Source organism: Apis florea, unplaced genomic scaffold (assembly GCF_048593485.1).
Source record: "Apis florea isolate Af1SG1 unplaced genomic scaffold, ASM4859348v1 contig_3496_pilon, whole genome shotgun sequence".
Taxonomy (NCBI): Eukaryota; Metazoa; Arthropoda; class Insecta; order Hymenoptera; family Apidae; genus Apis; species Apis florea.
The window spans coordinates 5,131,343-5,146,175 of NW_028256773.1; the positions used below are offsets into that span (position 1 = coordinate 5,131,343).

Genomic DNA, 14,833 nt, shown 5'->3' on the forward strand with positions numbered 1-14,833 from the left:
TTGGGATTCATATTTTAATAATTAATTAACAATAATAATTTTTTTTATAAAACATATTATATTTATATTGAAGTATTTAAATTAGAAAAACGATTTTCTTATAGTAATTATTTTAAATGATAAAAATAATGTTAAAATTATTTATAGATTTCAATTATTTATTATCAAATTTAAATCTTTTTAATATATCGTGTTTAATATTTATAGTTCTCAATTTTTTCCTATCTGTAAAATGTATACATTTTATCTTAAAAATGCACTTTTTTCTTCTAATTTTAACATTATAATTAATATTACTTAATTTAAAAATATCAAGTTATTTGCTTAAAAAATTATCATAATCTCTGATTCTAACAAAAGAAAATATTAAAAAAATAAATATATTATGTCTCGTTAAACAAGCCATGCTTCTTATACATATATATATAAGCCATGTTCGATTAATCCTTTGCAGGTAGAATCGTTTACTAGCCATAATATCGGTTCTAATTCCTCTTTTTTCCTCTTAATTATACCGTTAGGTGTAATCGCTCTCCTTAATTAGTAGCATTCTTTTTTTCTTTTGCTTCGGGCAAAATCCTTCCTATCCTCAATAAATCCAGTAACTTATCCTGTGAATCTCTTTTCTCGATCGGAGAATAAATATATTATAGTCGATTAATTAAATCGACTGTTCGATACTGTTGAAATTATCATTAAGATTACATATCTTCCTTATATTCCTTTCTTTTTAATAGAATTTTTATTTTTAAATATCATTTAAAATTTATATATACTAAAAGTTATAATTTTTTTTTATTTTATTCATCATTTCAATATTTTCAGTTATATTTTGTGTATAAACATATAAAAAATGTTCTTACGAAAAGAAATGATACAATAATTCATTGTTTTTATATAAACAACGTATTTTAACTTAAAACTTGAAAAATGATTAATATAACCCTCTTTTATTTAACAAATACTATTTTTAAAATTCTGAATCCTTTTTTTTATTATTCAATATTTCTATATTTTAATTTACAAAATATTTAACATAAAGGAGTTATTAAAAAAAATATATTAAGCAAAGTTCCAACTTAAAAGGATAATTTCGCAATTGAATAATCTGAATAGGGTGGCTGATATTATAAATTCTTCCAGTTAGTCGAATTCATTCAGACATTGATAGGACAGTGGTAATTATACTTTTAAGACCCCTCGTTAGAGTCATGCAATTACTCTAATAAATTTGCATATTTCTTGTCAAGAACACACGTGCCAACCAGAGCGTTAAATTATAGAGTAGTTTCTCTGATCCAGCTAAAGGTGCAAGTAATTGGATTCTAGAGAAATTACTGAATTTTTTTTTTTTATGTGTATATATTACAACATATATATATATACAACATATATTAAAATTAAAAAAAATTCTTATAATAATTCATCAAACTGTACGAATATATTTCGTTATTATTATAATTCGTATTTTGACAAGTAAATTTGTACTTTAAAAATATTATTTTATTACTCTTATAACATTTTATATATCACGTTTTAATATGTACTTTCTAATTATAATTACAACATTAAAATTGTGCAGATATAATAAAGAATTATAATAACTCATAACAATATCTAGAAAATGAATATTTTTTAGCGTTATTAAATATTTAAGTATTAATTATAATATATACATAATAGTATCTAAAAAAAAAAAAAATAGATACAATCGAAAATATTTTGCACATTAAAATATAACGTCATAGTATATAATGTATACGTATATAATTGCAATCCTAATTTATTTATTAAATCAATTTCGTTATAAAAACATATAATTAAAATACAAAAAAAAATAGAAAAATTTTATTTTCGTATATTTATAATATAATACGAAATTTATATTTATATATATAACATTTATCGATATAAATTTCTATAGAAAAAAAAATAAATAATAACGAAATTATAACGAAATATATTGCAATTAATGATTGATTTAAACGAATATTCAACTTCTTTCTTCTTAACAATTACTTTCAGTAAATTAAAAAAATTCTTATATTTTAAATTCCATATCTAATTTATATTTGAAGTGATAAAATATTTATAATTGTCAATTAGATAAATATTTATAAAATATCTCGGAAAAAAAAGAAAACTCGTTAAATAAAATATATGACTCGTAATTCGTAGTTGCTCGTGGAACATTTATAATCAAACGTTTCCTCGTTCGCATATCGCGCTATAATGGTGATGAATTTATGATCGTATGTTACGTTTTTCATCGACATTTACAATGCTAGTCTGTGTTATGCGAAACGCTGATCAAATCACACAGTTAGCAAACTCAATATTACGTATATACCGTCTCATATATCGTCTGTTATATGTAAGTACTCTTAGTTCTGATTACGTGCCGATTGAATGATGTGAATAAAAATCATAAACAATATCGATATTGTAGAGATTACACATAATTCATAATCATCACGCGCAACAATTTCGAACAACTTTTACACAATTTAAAATAAATACATATATAACTTATGATGAGAAAGTGTAATAAAAATTTAACTCAAAAATATATTTAGTAAATTTATCAATTTGATTGATAATTTATTATTTTATCTATTATGTATATAATGTATGTTGCAATTAATGATTGATTGAAACGATCAATCAAATAGAAAAGTAAAAATTATAATATTCTTAATTTGTGAAATTTTGTTTTAATCGTTTTGTGAAAATAAAAAGTAATTATAATCTTATATGATAATAAATTATCATAATATTTATTTCATAATAATAATATGATGAACACTATGCATAATGATATTTTATAAATACAAATTAATGTTAATTTATCAATATGGTATATAAATATGATATAAATATAGATAATTTCAGATATTCAACCCTAAACAACGCATAAAGTATTCCAATCAATTATGAACGATAACGAAGGCAAATGATAAGATCCGATAGCAGTCTCTGACAGGATAATCAAATATATCGACTAAAGTTTAAATCATATGCCTATAATTGATCCATCATAAATATCTCAATTAACAGGAATATAATAGGTAGGCTTTTAGCTTATTTTTATTTTTTTGCAATAGTATTTATACGTATTCAAAATTTCGACTTATATAAAAATGATTACATAAAAATGACGTGTTAAAAAATTTTATTGATTTTTTTAACTTAAATGAATAATAATAATAATTCATTTTTGAGATTTCATACAAATTATTCAAATACTGAAAGTATTGTCTTTCAGTATAATCATAGTCGGGATTAGAGCAGACACCGAGACATGCAATCCGCTCGTGTTTCCTGCAGCTACAGATCAAGGAGGAGGAAAAAAAGCATCCACAGTATTGTTACTACGTAGGGTCGATGGAACTGCTAGGTGGCATCTAATGAGAAGAAGCGAACAATGAGCCTTTCTAACTTAAGTGCCCTAGGGTGAATGCCAGAAGGGTACTCTTACCACCCTTCTTATTTCATTCATTTATTCTCACGCTTGCTTCACGAATCAGACGAGTTATCTGACTAGATAGATCTCCAATGTGAATGGTTTTATGATTTTTGCGATATTTGGAAATAATAGTGTATATCATATAATCGAACTTCTTTATATTAAAGTTCGATTAAACAATCTTTTTCTTTCCATAATAAGATTAAAATTATTTAATTAGTCATTATTTATTTAATAAAAATAATTTTTATTAAAATTAATACATTAATACTTTTTTCAATTATTAATTAATTATTATTTCATAAATCATGTAACAAATAAAAACTTTGTTTAAACATCTAAACGTATAAATTATTTACATTAATGAAATATATATAAATTTCAATTCAAAATGATAATGATAGTTGCTAATGATTTTTATATTCATGTTAAAAATAAAATAAAAAAAAAAGTAATCAAGCAAATAACTAATTTTAACTTTCAGAAATTTCTTTATTTTTATATATCAATGCTATTTGATTTAATTTTATAAATAATAAAAATAAAAATTATATTTAATATAAAATAAATATAAAAATTTTTATTTTGAAATATTTTTAATAATATGTAAATTAAAAACTAAATAAATATTAAATATAATAATTTCCTTTTTTTATATAGATATATTAAAATTCACAATTTATTATTATTTAATTTTTATTAAAGTCAATAAAATTATTGTTGTTAAAATCATATCTAAATTATTGTAATATTGACATATATATGTAAATGAAATCCAATATTTAAATTTATCTAACAGAAATATAAAACACTTAATTTATATTTTTTTATTATATCAGATAATTCTGTACAATTATACAAAATAGTTTATCAATTATCAAATTTATCGAATTTCAATTTGAATATAAAAAAATTTTTATATATATTTGTTAAATAAAAATATTTCTGTAAATTATATTCTTTAAATTATAAATAAGTTGATTTTTTAATTAATATTGATGTAAAGAAACATTTTAATTTTAATATTACTTTTAAAATACTTATAAAAAATATGTTTTTATTTTTAATTTTTTTAATTAGAAATTTTTTAAATTATTTTGTTCATATTTTAATTATGTCAAATTTAAGGAAAGAAATTACTTCAAAATGTTGAAATTTTTTAATTCTATTATAACTTAATCACATAAAAAATGTACAATGAATGTGAATGTACAATGTATTATCTTATTGTATATCTTTAATTAGACAACTCTTCTGACTTCAAAAAATCGTTTTAGATAGAAAATTTGTCCTATTGTCATACAAACCAAAACCATAGCTTCAAAAAATGCCCACATAACTACACGAGAATTTGTGCTTTCACTAATAGCTCTATGATTTCGATCTCTAACCTAAAAATTAACAAATAATATTAATTTAATTCTATGAAACTGTATATTTATATATTATAATTTATGTATAAAAAACATAATAAATTACCTGCATATATTCTTGCTCATTTTTTACACCCCATAAACTTGTACTTAATTCTTTAATCATATCATCTATTTTGCTATGGTTTGAATCAGCACTTTTTCCATCAGAAGTTTGTTCAATAGGTTTTTTACTTTCACCAATGTCCATATTAAACATTACAACTTTTGGTGTCATACTACTTTTTTGATTACCAAAACAATAAGTATAAACACCAGGAACATGTGTAGCAAATGTATATTTACCACTACTTTCTTGATCACCTTGATAAATTATTTTTCCATCAGGACCAATTATTTTTACATCTATGTCTAGAAATCCACCTTCAGCTATTTCAAATGTAAGACCTAAAAATATAAAAATAAAACATAAAATTTTATTAAATTATCTTTTGATCAATTAGTATTTTTATTCTTATACATATAAAAATAAAATTAATAATTACATATATATACAAAATCTAACAAAATTCTTTTATATATATATATCTTTTATCTTTTATATACTTATTATATATCTTATATCTTTTATATACTTTTTATTAATTCAAAATTCTTTTATTTAATATAGACATTTTAAACATTGAATAATTACTTCAATATTTACATTGCATTTACATTGAAATATAAAAACGATTTTATGTCAAAATTTTATTTCAGAAAATTCTAATTTATTGTTTTAATGTATACAATTATATACAGAAGTACAGAAGAACTAACCCATTTTCATGCCTGCTTCCACAGTCTCAAAGAAACACTCTTCGGCATGTGCATCCACAGTAATGAAATAACAATTTGCACTACAGCTCAAAAATATTAGAAATAAACAAGAAATGAGCCACCTCATTTTATTAAATTACAATATGAACCAATTAAAAACGACATACGCTTTTTCTTTTTCCTGCCACTTCACAGTGGCATGTTGCTACCACAGCGCCACGTATGCATTCTGCCATAAAATTAATAATATAGTTAGATATAAATCCTACTTATTATAATAAATATTTTATTATTAAAATGAAAGATTAAATATTTTTTAGATAAAAAATATCTTCAAATATTAGTTAAAAATTATTTTATTTGTATTATAAAATGTAAATATATATCTGTATATAACTAGCAATGATATATATAATATATATGTGATATAATTTGAATCTTTTTTTATTATTATATACGTGTATATAAAATATTATGACATTATAAGATATATAGAATTTTTGAAACTCAATTAAATTGGTGATTTAAACATTTTTTTAAAATTATATCCAAAAATAAGTTTTAAACTATCTCATGAAGAAATTATGCAATTGATTTAAAATTTTATATGGATATTTTACGTATATAACTTACATTGAAATTATAAAAATAAGTAAGTATATATTTACATTGTTTTCTAAATAAGATATTATTAAAATTAAATAATTTTTTAAGAAAATCGATGTTTTTTTAGTTTATACAGATTTATTTGATTTTGATATATTTTTAAAATAAAATTGATATAAATAAAATTAATATGATTATAAATAAATATAAATAAATATATCTAAATATATAATATATAATAATATATCTAAATTAATATAATAAAAAAATTAAAAATTATTACTAATAATATAATAGATATTGATCTATTACTATATCGAAACAAATATTAAATCAGATCCTATTCAAAATTCTTATAAATTCACATAAGAAAAAATATAAAGTTGAAGAAATTCAAAAATTGATGTCCTTAAATAATTTTTTCTAAAACAATTTTAAAATTATAATTCTAAATTATTATATATAAAATATATTTGTTCAAATTTATTTCAAATTTATTTTTATTATAAATATATATTTTGTATATTATATTGAACCTTATTATATAATTATATGTATATAATCGAATCTTAGTACGAAAATAATTTATAATATAATCGAATAAAAACTAATATTCTTAAATTAAAAGAGAAATTAAATGTTTTATATAAAGTTTATCTCTCGTTTCATAATTATATATATATTATATTCATTTTATATAATTTAATATAATGTATAAAATATTACACATTTAAAGCATATGGCTATTACAGATTATAATATCACGCATCTGATAAAAATATTACAGATTTTTTATACAAAAGATATAATTATTACAGATTACAATATTATTTGATAAAAACATTCCCGCGTAGCTATTATAGATTGCAATATCATTTTTGATAAGTTACAATTTAAATTAGATAGCTATTAGAATCTCTAATTAGAAGCAATAGATTAAAATTGGTAATCAACATTAATTTTATTATTAAAAAGATATTTATTCAAATATTATTTATTATTATTGTATTAGGATATATAAAAATGTTATATTTAAAGTGCTTTTGTATAAATATATATGTACATAATATAAAAATATTTTTACATAACATTATTCTATATATATTATTTTATTCATATTATTTGATTTAAGTTTTAGTAAGATTTATTATTTTACAGTGTATTATCACTATATGTAGATCATTCATGGTTCATGATTTTATATTATTAAAAAGTAACATAAAAATCATATTTTTTAAAATCAATAAAAATGTTACGAAAATTTTAAATATATAAATGAGAATTATTGTTAAAAATAAAAAATATTAAAAAATACTATTAAAAAATAAAAAAATAAGAAATATGAGTGGTATGTGTCGATATTTAATAATATCACGAAATATTTTTCTCCATTGTCGAAGACAAGACTTCGTTATTACTTCATCTTTTGTATCATATTTATCTTCTAAACAAACACGTAATAATTCAAATGTGTATGTATTAAATATATATAAATATATATTCATTATATGAAAATATATATATTACATAATATTGTTTTCATTATTGCTATTTTTCAAGTGTGGTACCAGTAAAACTTGCATATGTTTCTTATGAATCAATGGATGGAAATAAAAATGCTCTTAAACATCCTATAATAATAATGCATGGTCTTTTTGGTTCAAAGACTAATTGGAATACATTATCAAAAACAATTCATCAAAAAACAGATCGTAAGGTAGATACCTAGATTTTATATAATATAAAGAATACTTGAAATAAATTTATAGGTGATAACTATAGATGCAAGAAATCATGGAGATTCCCCGCATTCTACAAATATGACATATAGTCATATGGCACAGGATGTAGTTCAACTTATGAATGATTTAGGATTTGAAAAATCTATATTATTAGGACATAGCATGGGTGGTTCAGCAATGATGTATGTAGCTTTAAATAATCCAGAACGAGTAGAGAAGTTAATAGTAGTTGATATGTCTCCAGTGAGGACCAGTCCTCATCTTAAAGACATGAATAAAATATTCAAAACAATGAATGCAATAAATTTAGAAGGAATCAAAACATTGACAAAAGCACGTAATATGGTAAAAAATCAACTTGCAAATGTTATTAAACAATTCGCTATATGTGAGGTAATTAAATATTGATTATATTTCATATAAATTCATTTAATATTTATATTAATATTTTTTTTTTATTATAGTTTTTAGCAATGAATTTAGTAGAAGCAGATATTGGAAAATATAAATGGCGAGTTAATTTACCCATAATAGAAAAAAATTTTCCACAAATTGCTACTTTCCCAGATATAGGATCAAAATTTTATAATGGACTTACATTGTTCATAGGTGGTTCTAATAGTGATTATATAAAAATAGAAGATCATGATAAAATTAAACAGTTATTTCCTTCTGCTCGTTTTACTTATATAAATGGTGCAAATCATTGGGTACATGCAGATAAACCAGCAGAATTTTTAAAAATAACAATTAATTTCATTAATGAATCATAATTTATTATTATTTTATATATAAAAAAGTACACAATATGTTTTGTAAATATATACATTTATTTGTGAATCTTATGACATTATATATAAAACAAGAAAAAATAGTGAAATAAAATATAATTTTATGTAGTATAAATAAATTATAAATTTTGTGCTTATCAAAAACTTAACATTTTTTTAACTTCTTATTTGTTATTTTCATAAAAATACATACTTAATGTTATTATTATATTTAAAATTTAATACTGTTAAAAATAATTTTATATGAGTCATATTTAACAAAAAAATTATTTTGATATTAAAATAAATTAAAATAGAATATATATGTTTAATCAATTATAAATTTAATACAGAAATTCAATGATTAAAAAAAGTTTGAACTCTGATCATATTATATAAATTCAATATTTAAATGTTAATATGAAAATTTAAGAAAATTACAATTATGTCTAAAAAAAAAAATTGAATTGTAATTTTAAATTAGCTAAATATTTGCCACTATTATCACAATTCTTTTGCAAAGTGCAAATAGCTTACTAACTTTACCTACTAAAGTACATCATGTGTATGTCCACCATTATATGCATAATCTGCTTTGTTATGCATTACCAATTGATTGTCCACAAAATAAAATGAATCTGAACGTGTTTCAAATGGATTTGCAATCATTTCAGAAACTGTAATTATCATTTTTAATATATATGTATTAGAATTTAACAAAATCATATTCAATAATTCTTTCACTGCTTACCCAAATCAGCAGGTAAAGTAGGAAATTCATAAATGTGTTCGCAAGTATTCTTACTATTTGGTATACAAAATCCAAATTGAAAGTCAAAAGTTTTTAATAATCTATCTCGAAAGAAATGACGTTCAATCATCCGAAAATTATTTACTGGCTTTGAACCCACCAGAAACTCAATTGTAGCTCCTACAGTCTTTAGTTTAAGAAATTGAGGTGTAAATTGATACCGTACAAAACGGCCAGTATTAGCATCTTCACAACCAGATTCTTCAATTTCTGATTCTACATCTTGATTCAAATCACAATCTAAAATATAAACAATAAAATTTAATTTTGTGAAATATAAATTTTTATATAAATCTTTATAACTATCACTAACATAATTTTTTAAATTGCTAACCGGTAATTGGTGGTTTTGTTATTTCAAATAATATTGCTCCCGTTTCTAAATCTCTAATTTGAAATCTTGTAAAATCTATGTCATAAATGTTTGCCTCAGGAGAACATAAATACTCTAAAATTAATATCAATATATAATTTTTGTTTAATCTTTTCTTGTATAAATTAAAAAAATATTATTTTACTATCAGTAATCGTAGGTAATCGTAGCACCATTTCCGGGGTTATATTTTCTGCAATATTTCCATTATCAGTATTTTCTTGTTCTGCTGATGATGAAAATGAAACAATAGCTTCATTTGATTTATTTTCGCTATCAACACTCATAATTTAAATGTAATTATACAATATACAGGCAAATAATTTATAATTAAACACCGTATAATAATTATAAAATGTCACAAATGACATTCATTGAATATTTGTACATAAAATTTCAAATACATTAAAAATATTTTATTTGATATTTTTAATTGTAAAAATATTTATACATTCAATGTTATTTTCATTATAAAAATGTTGTAACATTCTTTATGAAATTATTTTTATTTTACAGCGAGTATCAACAATAAATATCCTGAAATTATATATGATTATAGAAGAACTACTTTCTTATATAGTTTTGAAAGTGAAAAAAAAAAATAACTATTATTTTTTCTATTATTAGAATTTTATTATCAATATTGTATAATGTATGGATTTTCTAAAATTTGTAAAGTTTTGTTGGATTATGTTGTCAAAAAATTCAATTAATTAGTTTCAATTTCAAATAACAAATTTTCTAATTTATAATTCAATTTTATTATACTTTATTATATTATGTTTATTATATTTACTAATAATATATACTTTATTTATTAAATAACTTATATGACTTTTTAAAAATAAAAAAAAACTATTTAATTTTAAACTATTGAAATTTATTAATTTTTTATATAAATATAATTACAAAATTATTAATATCATAATATACGATATGAAACGATATAAATTTATTTTTTAGATATTAGATTTTTTTTTTAGATATTAGATATCTGATTAAATTTACAAACCTGTTTTTTACAAAAAGAAAATAATTAAGGCAATTTACAATAAATACAACGATAAAATTTTTCTACTTAAATATATTAAGTATATTCATAGAATGTTAAAATATATTCATAGTAATAAAAAACACATAATTCATAAATAACAAATTAAAAAATCTATTTTAAACTTTAATTGTTTTAATTTACTATTTTCAAATATAAATGAACAAATTTTATTATTTTAAATATCAATTCTAATTTAGTTAATAATCATTGCAAAATTCTTTATTTAACCAATTTTTTTTATTTTTTATACATGTAATATTTTTTTTTATATTTATACTATTTAGTGTTTGTTTTGGTAATAGTAACCTAACCTCACTTTTATAGAAATTGTTACGCTCTATATATATATATATTGATGGAGATTCGTATACAATAATTAATTACTTCATTTGAATTTCCGAATCAATTAAATATACTAATGATAGTTATAAGTATTTGAATTTCTTTAATTCTTTGATTATTTTGTGTATATATCAATTAATGACTATGTCTAATTCATCACAAATTTCTAATGAACCTTATCGTGAATTAGAAGAATTACGTGGTTCAGAATTAAATATTAATTCAGAAAATGTTTCAAGGTGTAATAGAAATTTTGGAAATTGCGTTGCTTTGGAGCTTTCTTCTGTTGTAGTTATTCCAGATGGTAAATTAAATTTCTTTAGAAAATGTATATTGTAATATGTGTAAATTATTATAATGTATTTTCACAATATTGCTGGCAATTTTTATGTACAGGATAATCTGCTTAAACTTATCTGTAAAGGAGCGGGTAACTGTAAGTTATGTAAATATTTTATTATGCATGGGAATGTAACATCAGATTTTTTAAAAATAGAATTGCTTTAGTTAATATTGTAATGATGATATTTTTTTGCAAGGGTCTTGAAATGATATTTTCATTTTCTATTTAAATATAAATAAAACATTACTAACAATTTATTTTAATGCATGTAAAACAAAATAATAATTTAAAGAATATTTTCATATATTTTTATATTAACAAGCTATAATTATTTAATGTTAGAATTTAGTTGATTTGTTATATATTTCACATATTAAATTTATATATATTGTGTTACACACAATATAAAATATATTGTATGTAAATAACTTATAACATATTATTTTTTTCTTTTTTTAATTTAAGTATATAAGTAATTAAATATATATTTTATATATATATAATATATGTTATAAAAATATATAATAATTATTGATATAAATTTGTCTATTTTATTAAACCTTTTTTCTAATATTACAAATTTATTGACAGATACTTTTACTGTTGTTCAAGCTGTAAATGCATTAGGATTTGGAAAGTTTCAAGTTAAGTTATCTTTATTTACGGGTCTCTGTTGGATGGTAGATAGTATGGAAATAACAATATTAAGTATCTTAAGTCCATCATTACATTGTGATTGGGGCATAACCAGATATCAACAAGCTTTAACTACTACGGTAATATTATTTAATAATATTAATATCTAAAGAAGATCTAATAATTTTTATGTTATTATTTTAGGTTGTCTTTTTAGGTATGATGTTAAGTTCTACATTTTGGAGTAGTTTAAGTGACAGATATGGTAGTAAACAATCTTTAACTTTATGTGCAATATTATTAGTCTATTATGCTTTTTTAAGTGCTTTTGCACCAAATTTTCTTTGGATTTTATTACTTAGAGGATTAGTTGGATTTGCTATTGGTTGTGTACCACAATCGTAAGTATTTAATAAATTTTATAAACAGATACCAATATTTATAAATGAACAGTATTAATTATTATTATTCCAGTGTCACATTATATGCAGAATTTCTTCCAGCAAAACAAAGAGCAAAATGTGTAATTTTATTAGATGTAAGCATAGTTATATATATATATATATATAAAATATTATATATAATATATATTATTTGTATAAAATAATTATTTTTTATAGTGTTTTTGGGCACTTGGAGCTTGTTTTGAAGTGGCAATAGCTTTGGCTATAATGCCAACTTTTGGTTGGAGATGGCTTCTTATTTTATCAACAATACCACTTTTTATATTTGCTATTATCACTCCAGTTGGTATTAAAAATCAAGCAATATAATTACAATAGATATTAAATGTATAAATTTTTATAATATTCTTTGTAGTGGTTACCAGAATCTACAATATTTGATATAACAAATGGAAGAATGGATAAGGCTGTTTCAACTTTAGAACGAGTAGCAAGAGAAAATAAAAAACCTTTACCTCCAGGCAGATTAGTTATGGATCGCTTCTATCAAGTTAATCATGGCAAATTAAAAGATGTATTAAGTAAAGAAATGTGTAGAACATCTACTTTGCTTTGGCTTGTATGGTAAATATTGCATAGTTATATGTTACAATATAATATATGTTAATATATAACATTATATTAATTATATAAATAATATTAATGATTTTAGGATGAGTACAGCATTTTGTTATTATGGTGTTGTACTAATGACTACAGAATTATTTCATACATCATCTGAACAATGTAGTTCATGGGAAAATGAAAAAGAAGATGTTTGTCAATTAGATTGTCGTTTAGAACGTAGCGATTATATTGATCTTCTTTGGACAACATTAGCTGAATTTCCAGGAATTTTTTCTACTATTTTTGCAATTGAAAAAATTGGTAGAAGAAAAACAATGGCTTTTCAACTAATAATGTTTGCCATGCTTATTTGTTTTCTAGGCAGAGCATGCCTATTAAACAGAGTAGCATTAACATTGACAATTTTTTTAGCTAGAGGTTTAATTGCAGGCGTATTTCAAGCAGCATATGTGTATACTCCAGAAGTATATCCAACTCATTTACGTAGTATTGGCGTTAGTACATGTAGCGCAATGGCTAGAATTGGTGCAATGGTTACACCATACATTGCACAAGTATTTCTTCAATGGTCTATTACTGGAGCAATGGCAATTTATGCTACAACAGCATTATGTGCTGCAATAGCTACACTTGCTTTACCTGTTGAAGCGAGAAATCATACATCTAATGAATCTCAAGAAACGAGATAAAATTTTGATGAATATTCCAGTTTTTTTCTCTTTTTAATATTGAAATATTTTAAAAAACAAAATATATTTTTATTGACACTCTATTGTTCTATCAATTAATAATTGTTAAATTAACAATTTTTTTAATGATAAAAGAAAACTTATTCTTATTTATTAATATTCATTTATTTTGTTTTTATAATTTTATAGTTACATATATGTGCATAATTAATATCATTTTTTATATCCGATTAATTTTATCTTATTTAAATGAATAGGATTATACTATATATATTATATCGTAAGTTAATATATATTTATCTTTTTCTAATATTTTAAAAAGCAATAGTAAGTTTAAAATATATAAGAATTGTACAAAGACTGATATAAAATATTAAATATTAATATACAATAGAAGTGCCAAAATGCACAAATGTGCAAGATTATTGTATACATAAATTATGATAAATTATGATTTTTGTTATGTTTTAAAATATAAACAAAATATGTAAAATTGCAATTCAAATCACTTGATTTATATATATATATATATATATATATATATATACATATATATATATATGTTTTTATCTTATAAAAACATTAAAAAATAATAGCTGACATTATTTTTTATTTCATAATTTAAGATTCAAATTTATAAGATTAAGATGCATAACAATAAATTTATAAATTTATTAAACAGGAAATTTATTTATATAATACTTAATTTAAAAAAATAATAAAATTTAATATTTATAGATATTAGAAAAATAATAATAAAATATAAAATTTTATATAA

At 20.7% G+C, this 14,833-nt stretch overlaps 4 protein-coding genes across 9 annotated transcripts; 2 read left to right on the plus strand and 2 right to left on the minus strand.

The window, feature by feature from the left end:
• Window positions 1-4,615: 4,615 nt before the first annotated feature.
• Window positions 4,616-6,078, minus strand: LOC100864220 (transmembrane emp24 domain-containing protein). The gene is made up of 3 exons (XM_012494784.3): window positions 5,659-6,078; window positions 4,946-5,286; window positions 4,616-4,857 (listed from the first exon to the last, which is right to left on the minus strand). Exons 1-3 carry the CDS (start codon window positions 5,783-5,785, stop codon window positions 4,708-4,710), a joined length of 618 nt encoding a protein of 205 aa, XP_012350238.1. The 5' UTR covers window positions 5,786-6,078; the 3' UTR covers window positions 4,616-4,707.
• Window positions 6,079-6,803: 725 nt separating this feature from the next.
• LOC100863992 (sn-1-specific diacylglycerol lipase ABHD11) lies at window positions 6,804-8,941 on the plus strand. Of its 2 annotated transcripts, none has more exons than XM_003690572.4 (5): window positions 6,804-7,209; window positions 7,423-7,736; window positions 7,825-7,981; window positions 8,034-8,399; window positions 8,471-8,941. In XM_003690572.4, exons 2-5 carry the CDS (start codon window positions 7,606-7,608, stop codon window positions 8,777-8,779), a joined length of 963 nt encoding a protein of 320 aa, XP_003690620.1. In that variant the 5' UTR covers window positions 6,804-7,209; window positions 7,423-7,605; the 3' UTR covers window positions 8,780-8,941. The 2 variants fall into 2 exon arrangements, with proteins under 2 accessions (XP_003690620.1, XP_012350237.1); XM_012494783.3 differs by having other exon boundaries at window positions 7,825-7,976; window positions 8,047-8,399.
• Window positions 8,818-11,346, minus strand: unc-119 (unc-119 lipid binding chaperone). The gene is made up of 4 exons (XM_003690575.3): window positions 10,106-11,346; window positions 9,922-10,035; window positions 9,528-9,827; window positions 8,818-9,453 (listed from the first exon to the last, which is right to left on the minus strand). The coding sequence occupies exons 1-4, from the start codon at window positions 10,245-10,247 to the stop codon at window positions 9,326-9,328; spliced, it is 684 nt and encodes a 227-aa protein (XP_003690623.2). The 5' UTR covers window positions 10,248-11,346; the 3' UTR covers window positions 8,818-9,325.
• Window positions 10,825-14,554, plus strand: LOC100864459 (synaptic vesicle 2-related protein-like). Of its 5 annotated transcripts, none has more exons than XM_086913279.1 (8): window positions 11,114-11,660; window positions 11,753-11,792; window positions 12,291-12,475; window positions 12,540-12,736; window positions 12,810-12,873; window positions 12,956-13,081; window positions 13,155-13,363; window positions 13,452-14,554. In XM_086913279.1, the coding sequence occupies exons 1-8, from the start codon at window positions 11,658-11,660 to the stop codon at window positions 14,053-14,055; spliced, it is 1,428 nt and encodes a 475-aa protein (XP_086769405.1). In that variant the 5' UTR covers window positions 11,114-11,657; the 3' UTR covers window positions 14,056-14,554. The 5 variants fall into 5 exon arrangements, with proteins under 5 accessions (XP_086769400.1, XP_086769402.1, XP_086769405.1 ...); XM_086913278.1 differs by having other exon boundaries at window positions 11,344-11,660; window positions 12,789-12,873; XM_086913277.1 differs by having other exon boundaries at window positions 11,520-11,660; window positions 11,753-11,801; window positions 12,789-12,873.
• Window positions 14,555-14,833: the final 279 nt, after the last annotated feature.

Coding starts and splice junctions, on each gene's coding strand:
- unc-119 (XM_003690575.3), bottom strand. CDS start 10,247: ATGAGTGTTGATAGCGAAAATAAATCAAATGAAGCTATTGTTTCATTT. Junction 9,828..9,921: donor AACAAAACCACCAATTACCG/GTTAGCAATTTA, acceptor TTTATATTTTAG/ATTGTGATTTGAATCAAGAT. Junction 9,454..9,527: donor TACTTTACCTGCTGATTTGG/GTAAGCAGTGAA, acceptor TGATAATTACAG/TTTCTGAAATGATTGCAAAT.
- LOC100864220 (XM_012494784.3), bottom strand. CDS start 5,785: ATGAGGTGGCTCATTTCTTGTTTATTTCTAATATTTTTGAGCTGTAGT. Junction 5,287..5,658: donor GGAAGCAGGCATGAAAATGG/GTTAGTTCTTCT, acceptor TTATATTTTTAG/GTCTTACATTTGAAATAGCT. Junction 4,858..4,945: donor ATGAGCAAGAATATATGCAG/GTAATTTATTAT, acceptor GTTAATTTTTAG/GTTAGAGATCGAAATCATAG.
- LOC100863992 (XM_003690572.4), top strand. CDS start 7,606: ATGAGTGGTATGTGTCGATATTTAATAATATCACGAAATATTTTTCTC. Junction 7,737..7,824: donor ACACGTAATAATTCAAATGT/GTATGTATTAAA, acceptor CTATTTTTCAAG/TGTGGTACCAGTAAAACTTG. Junction 7,982..8,033: donor ATCAAAAAACAGATCGTAAG/GTAGATACCTAG, acceptor ATAAATTTATAG/GTGATAACTATAGATGCAAG.
- LOC100864459 (XM_086913274.1), top strand. CDS start 11,495: ATGACTATGTCTAATTCATCACAAATTTCTAATGAACCTTATCGTGAA. Junction 12,476..12,539: donor AACAAGCTTTAACTACTACG/GTAATATTATTT, acceptor TTATTATTTTAG/GTTGTCTTTTTAGGTATGAT. Junction 12,874..12,955: donor AATGTGTAATTTTATTAGAT/GTAAGCATAGTT, acceptor TATTTTTTATAG/TGTTTTTGGGCACTTGGAGC.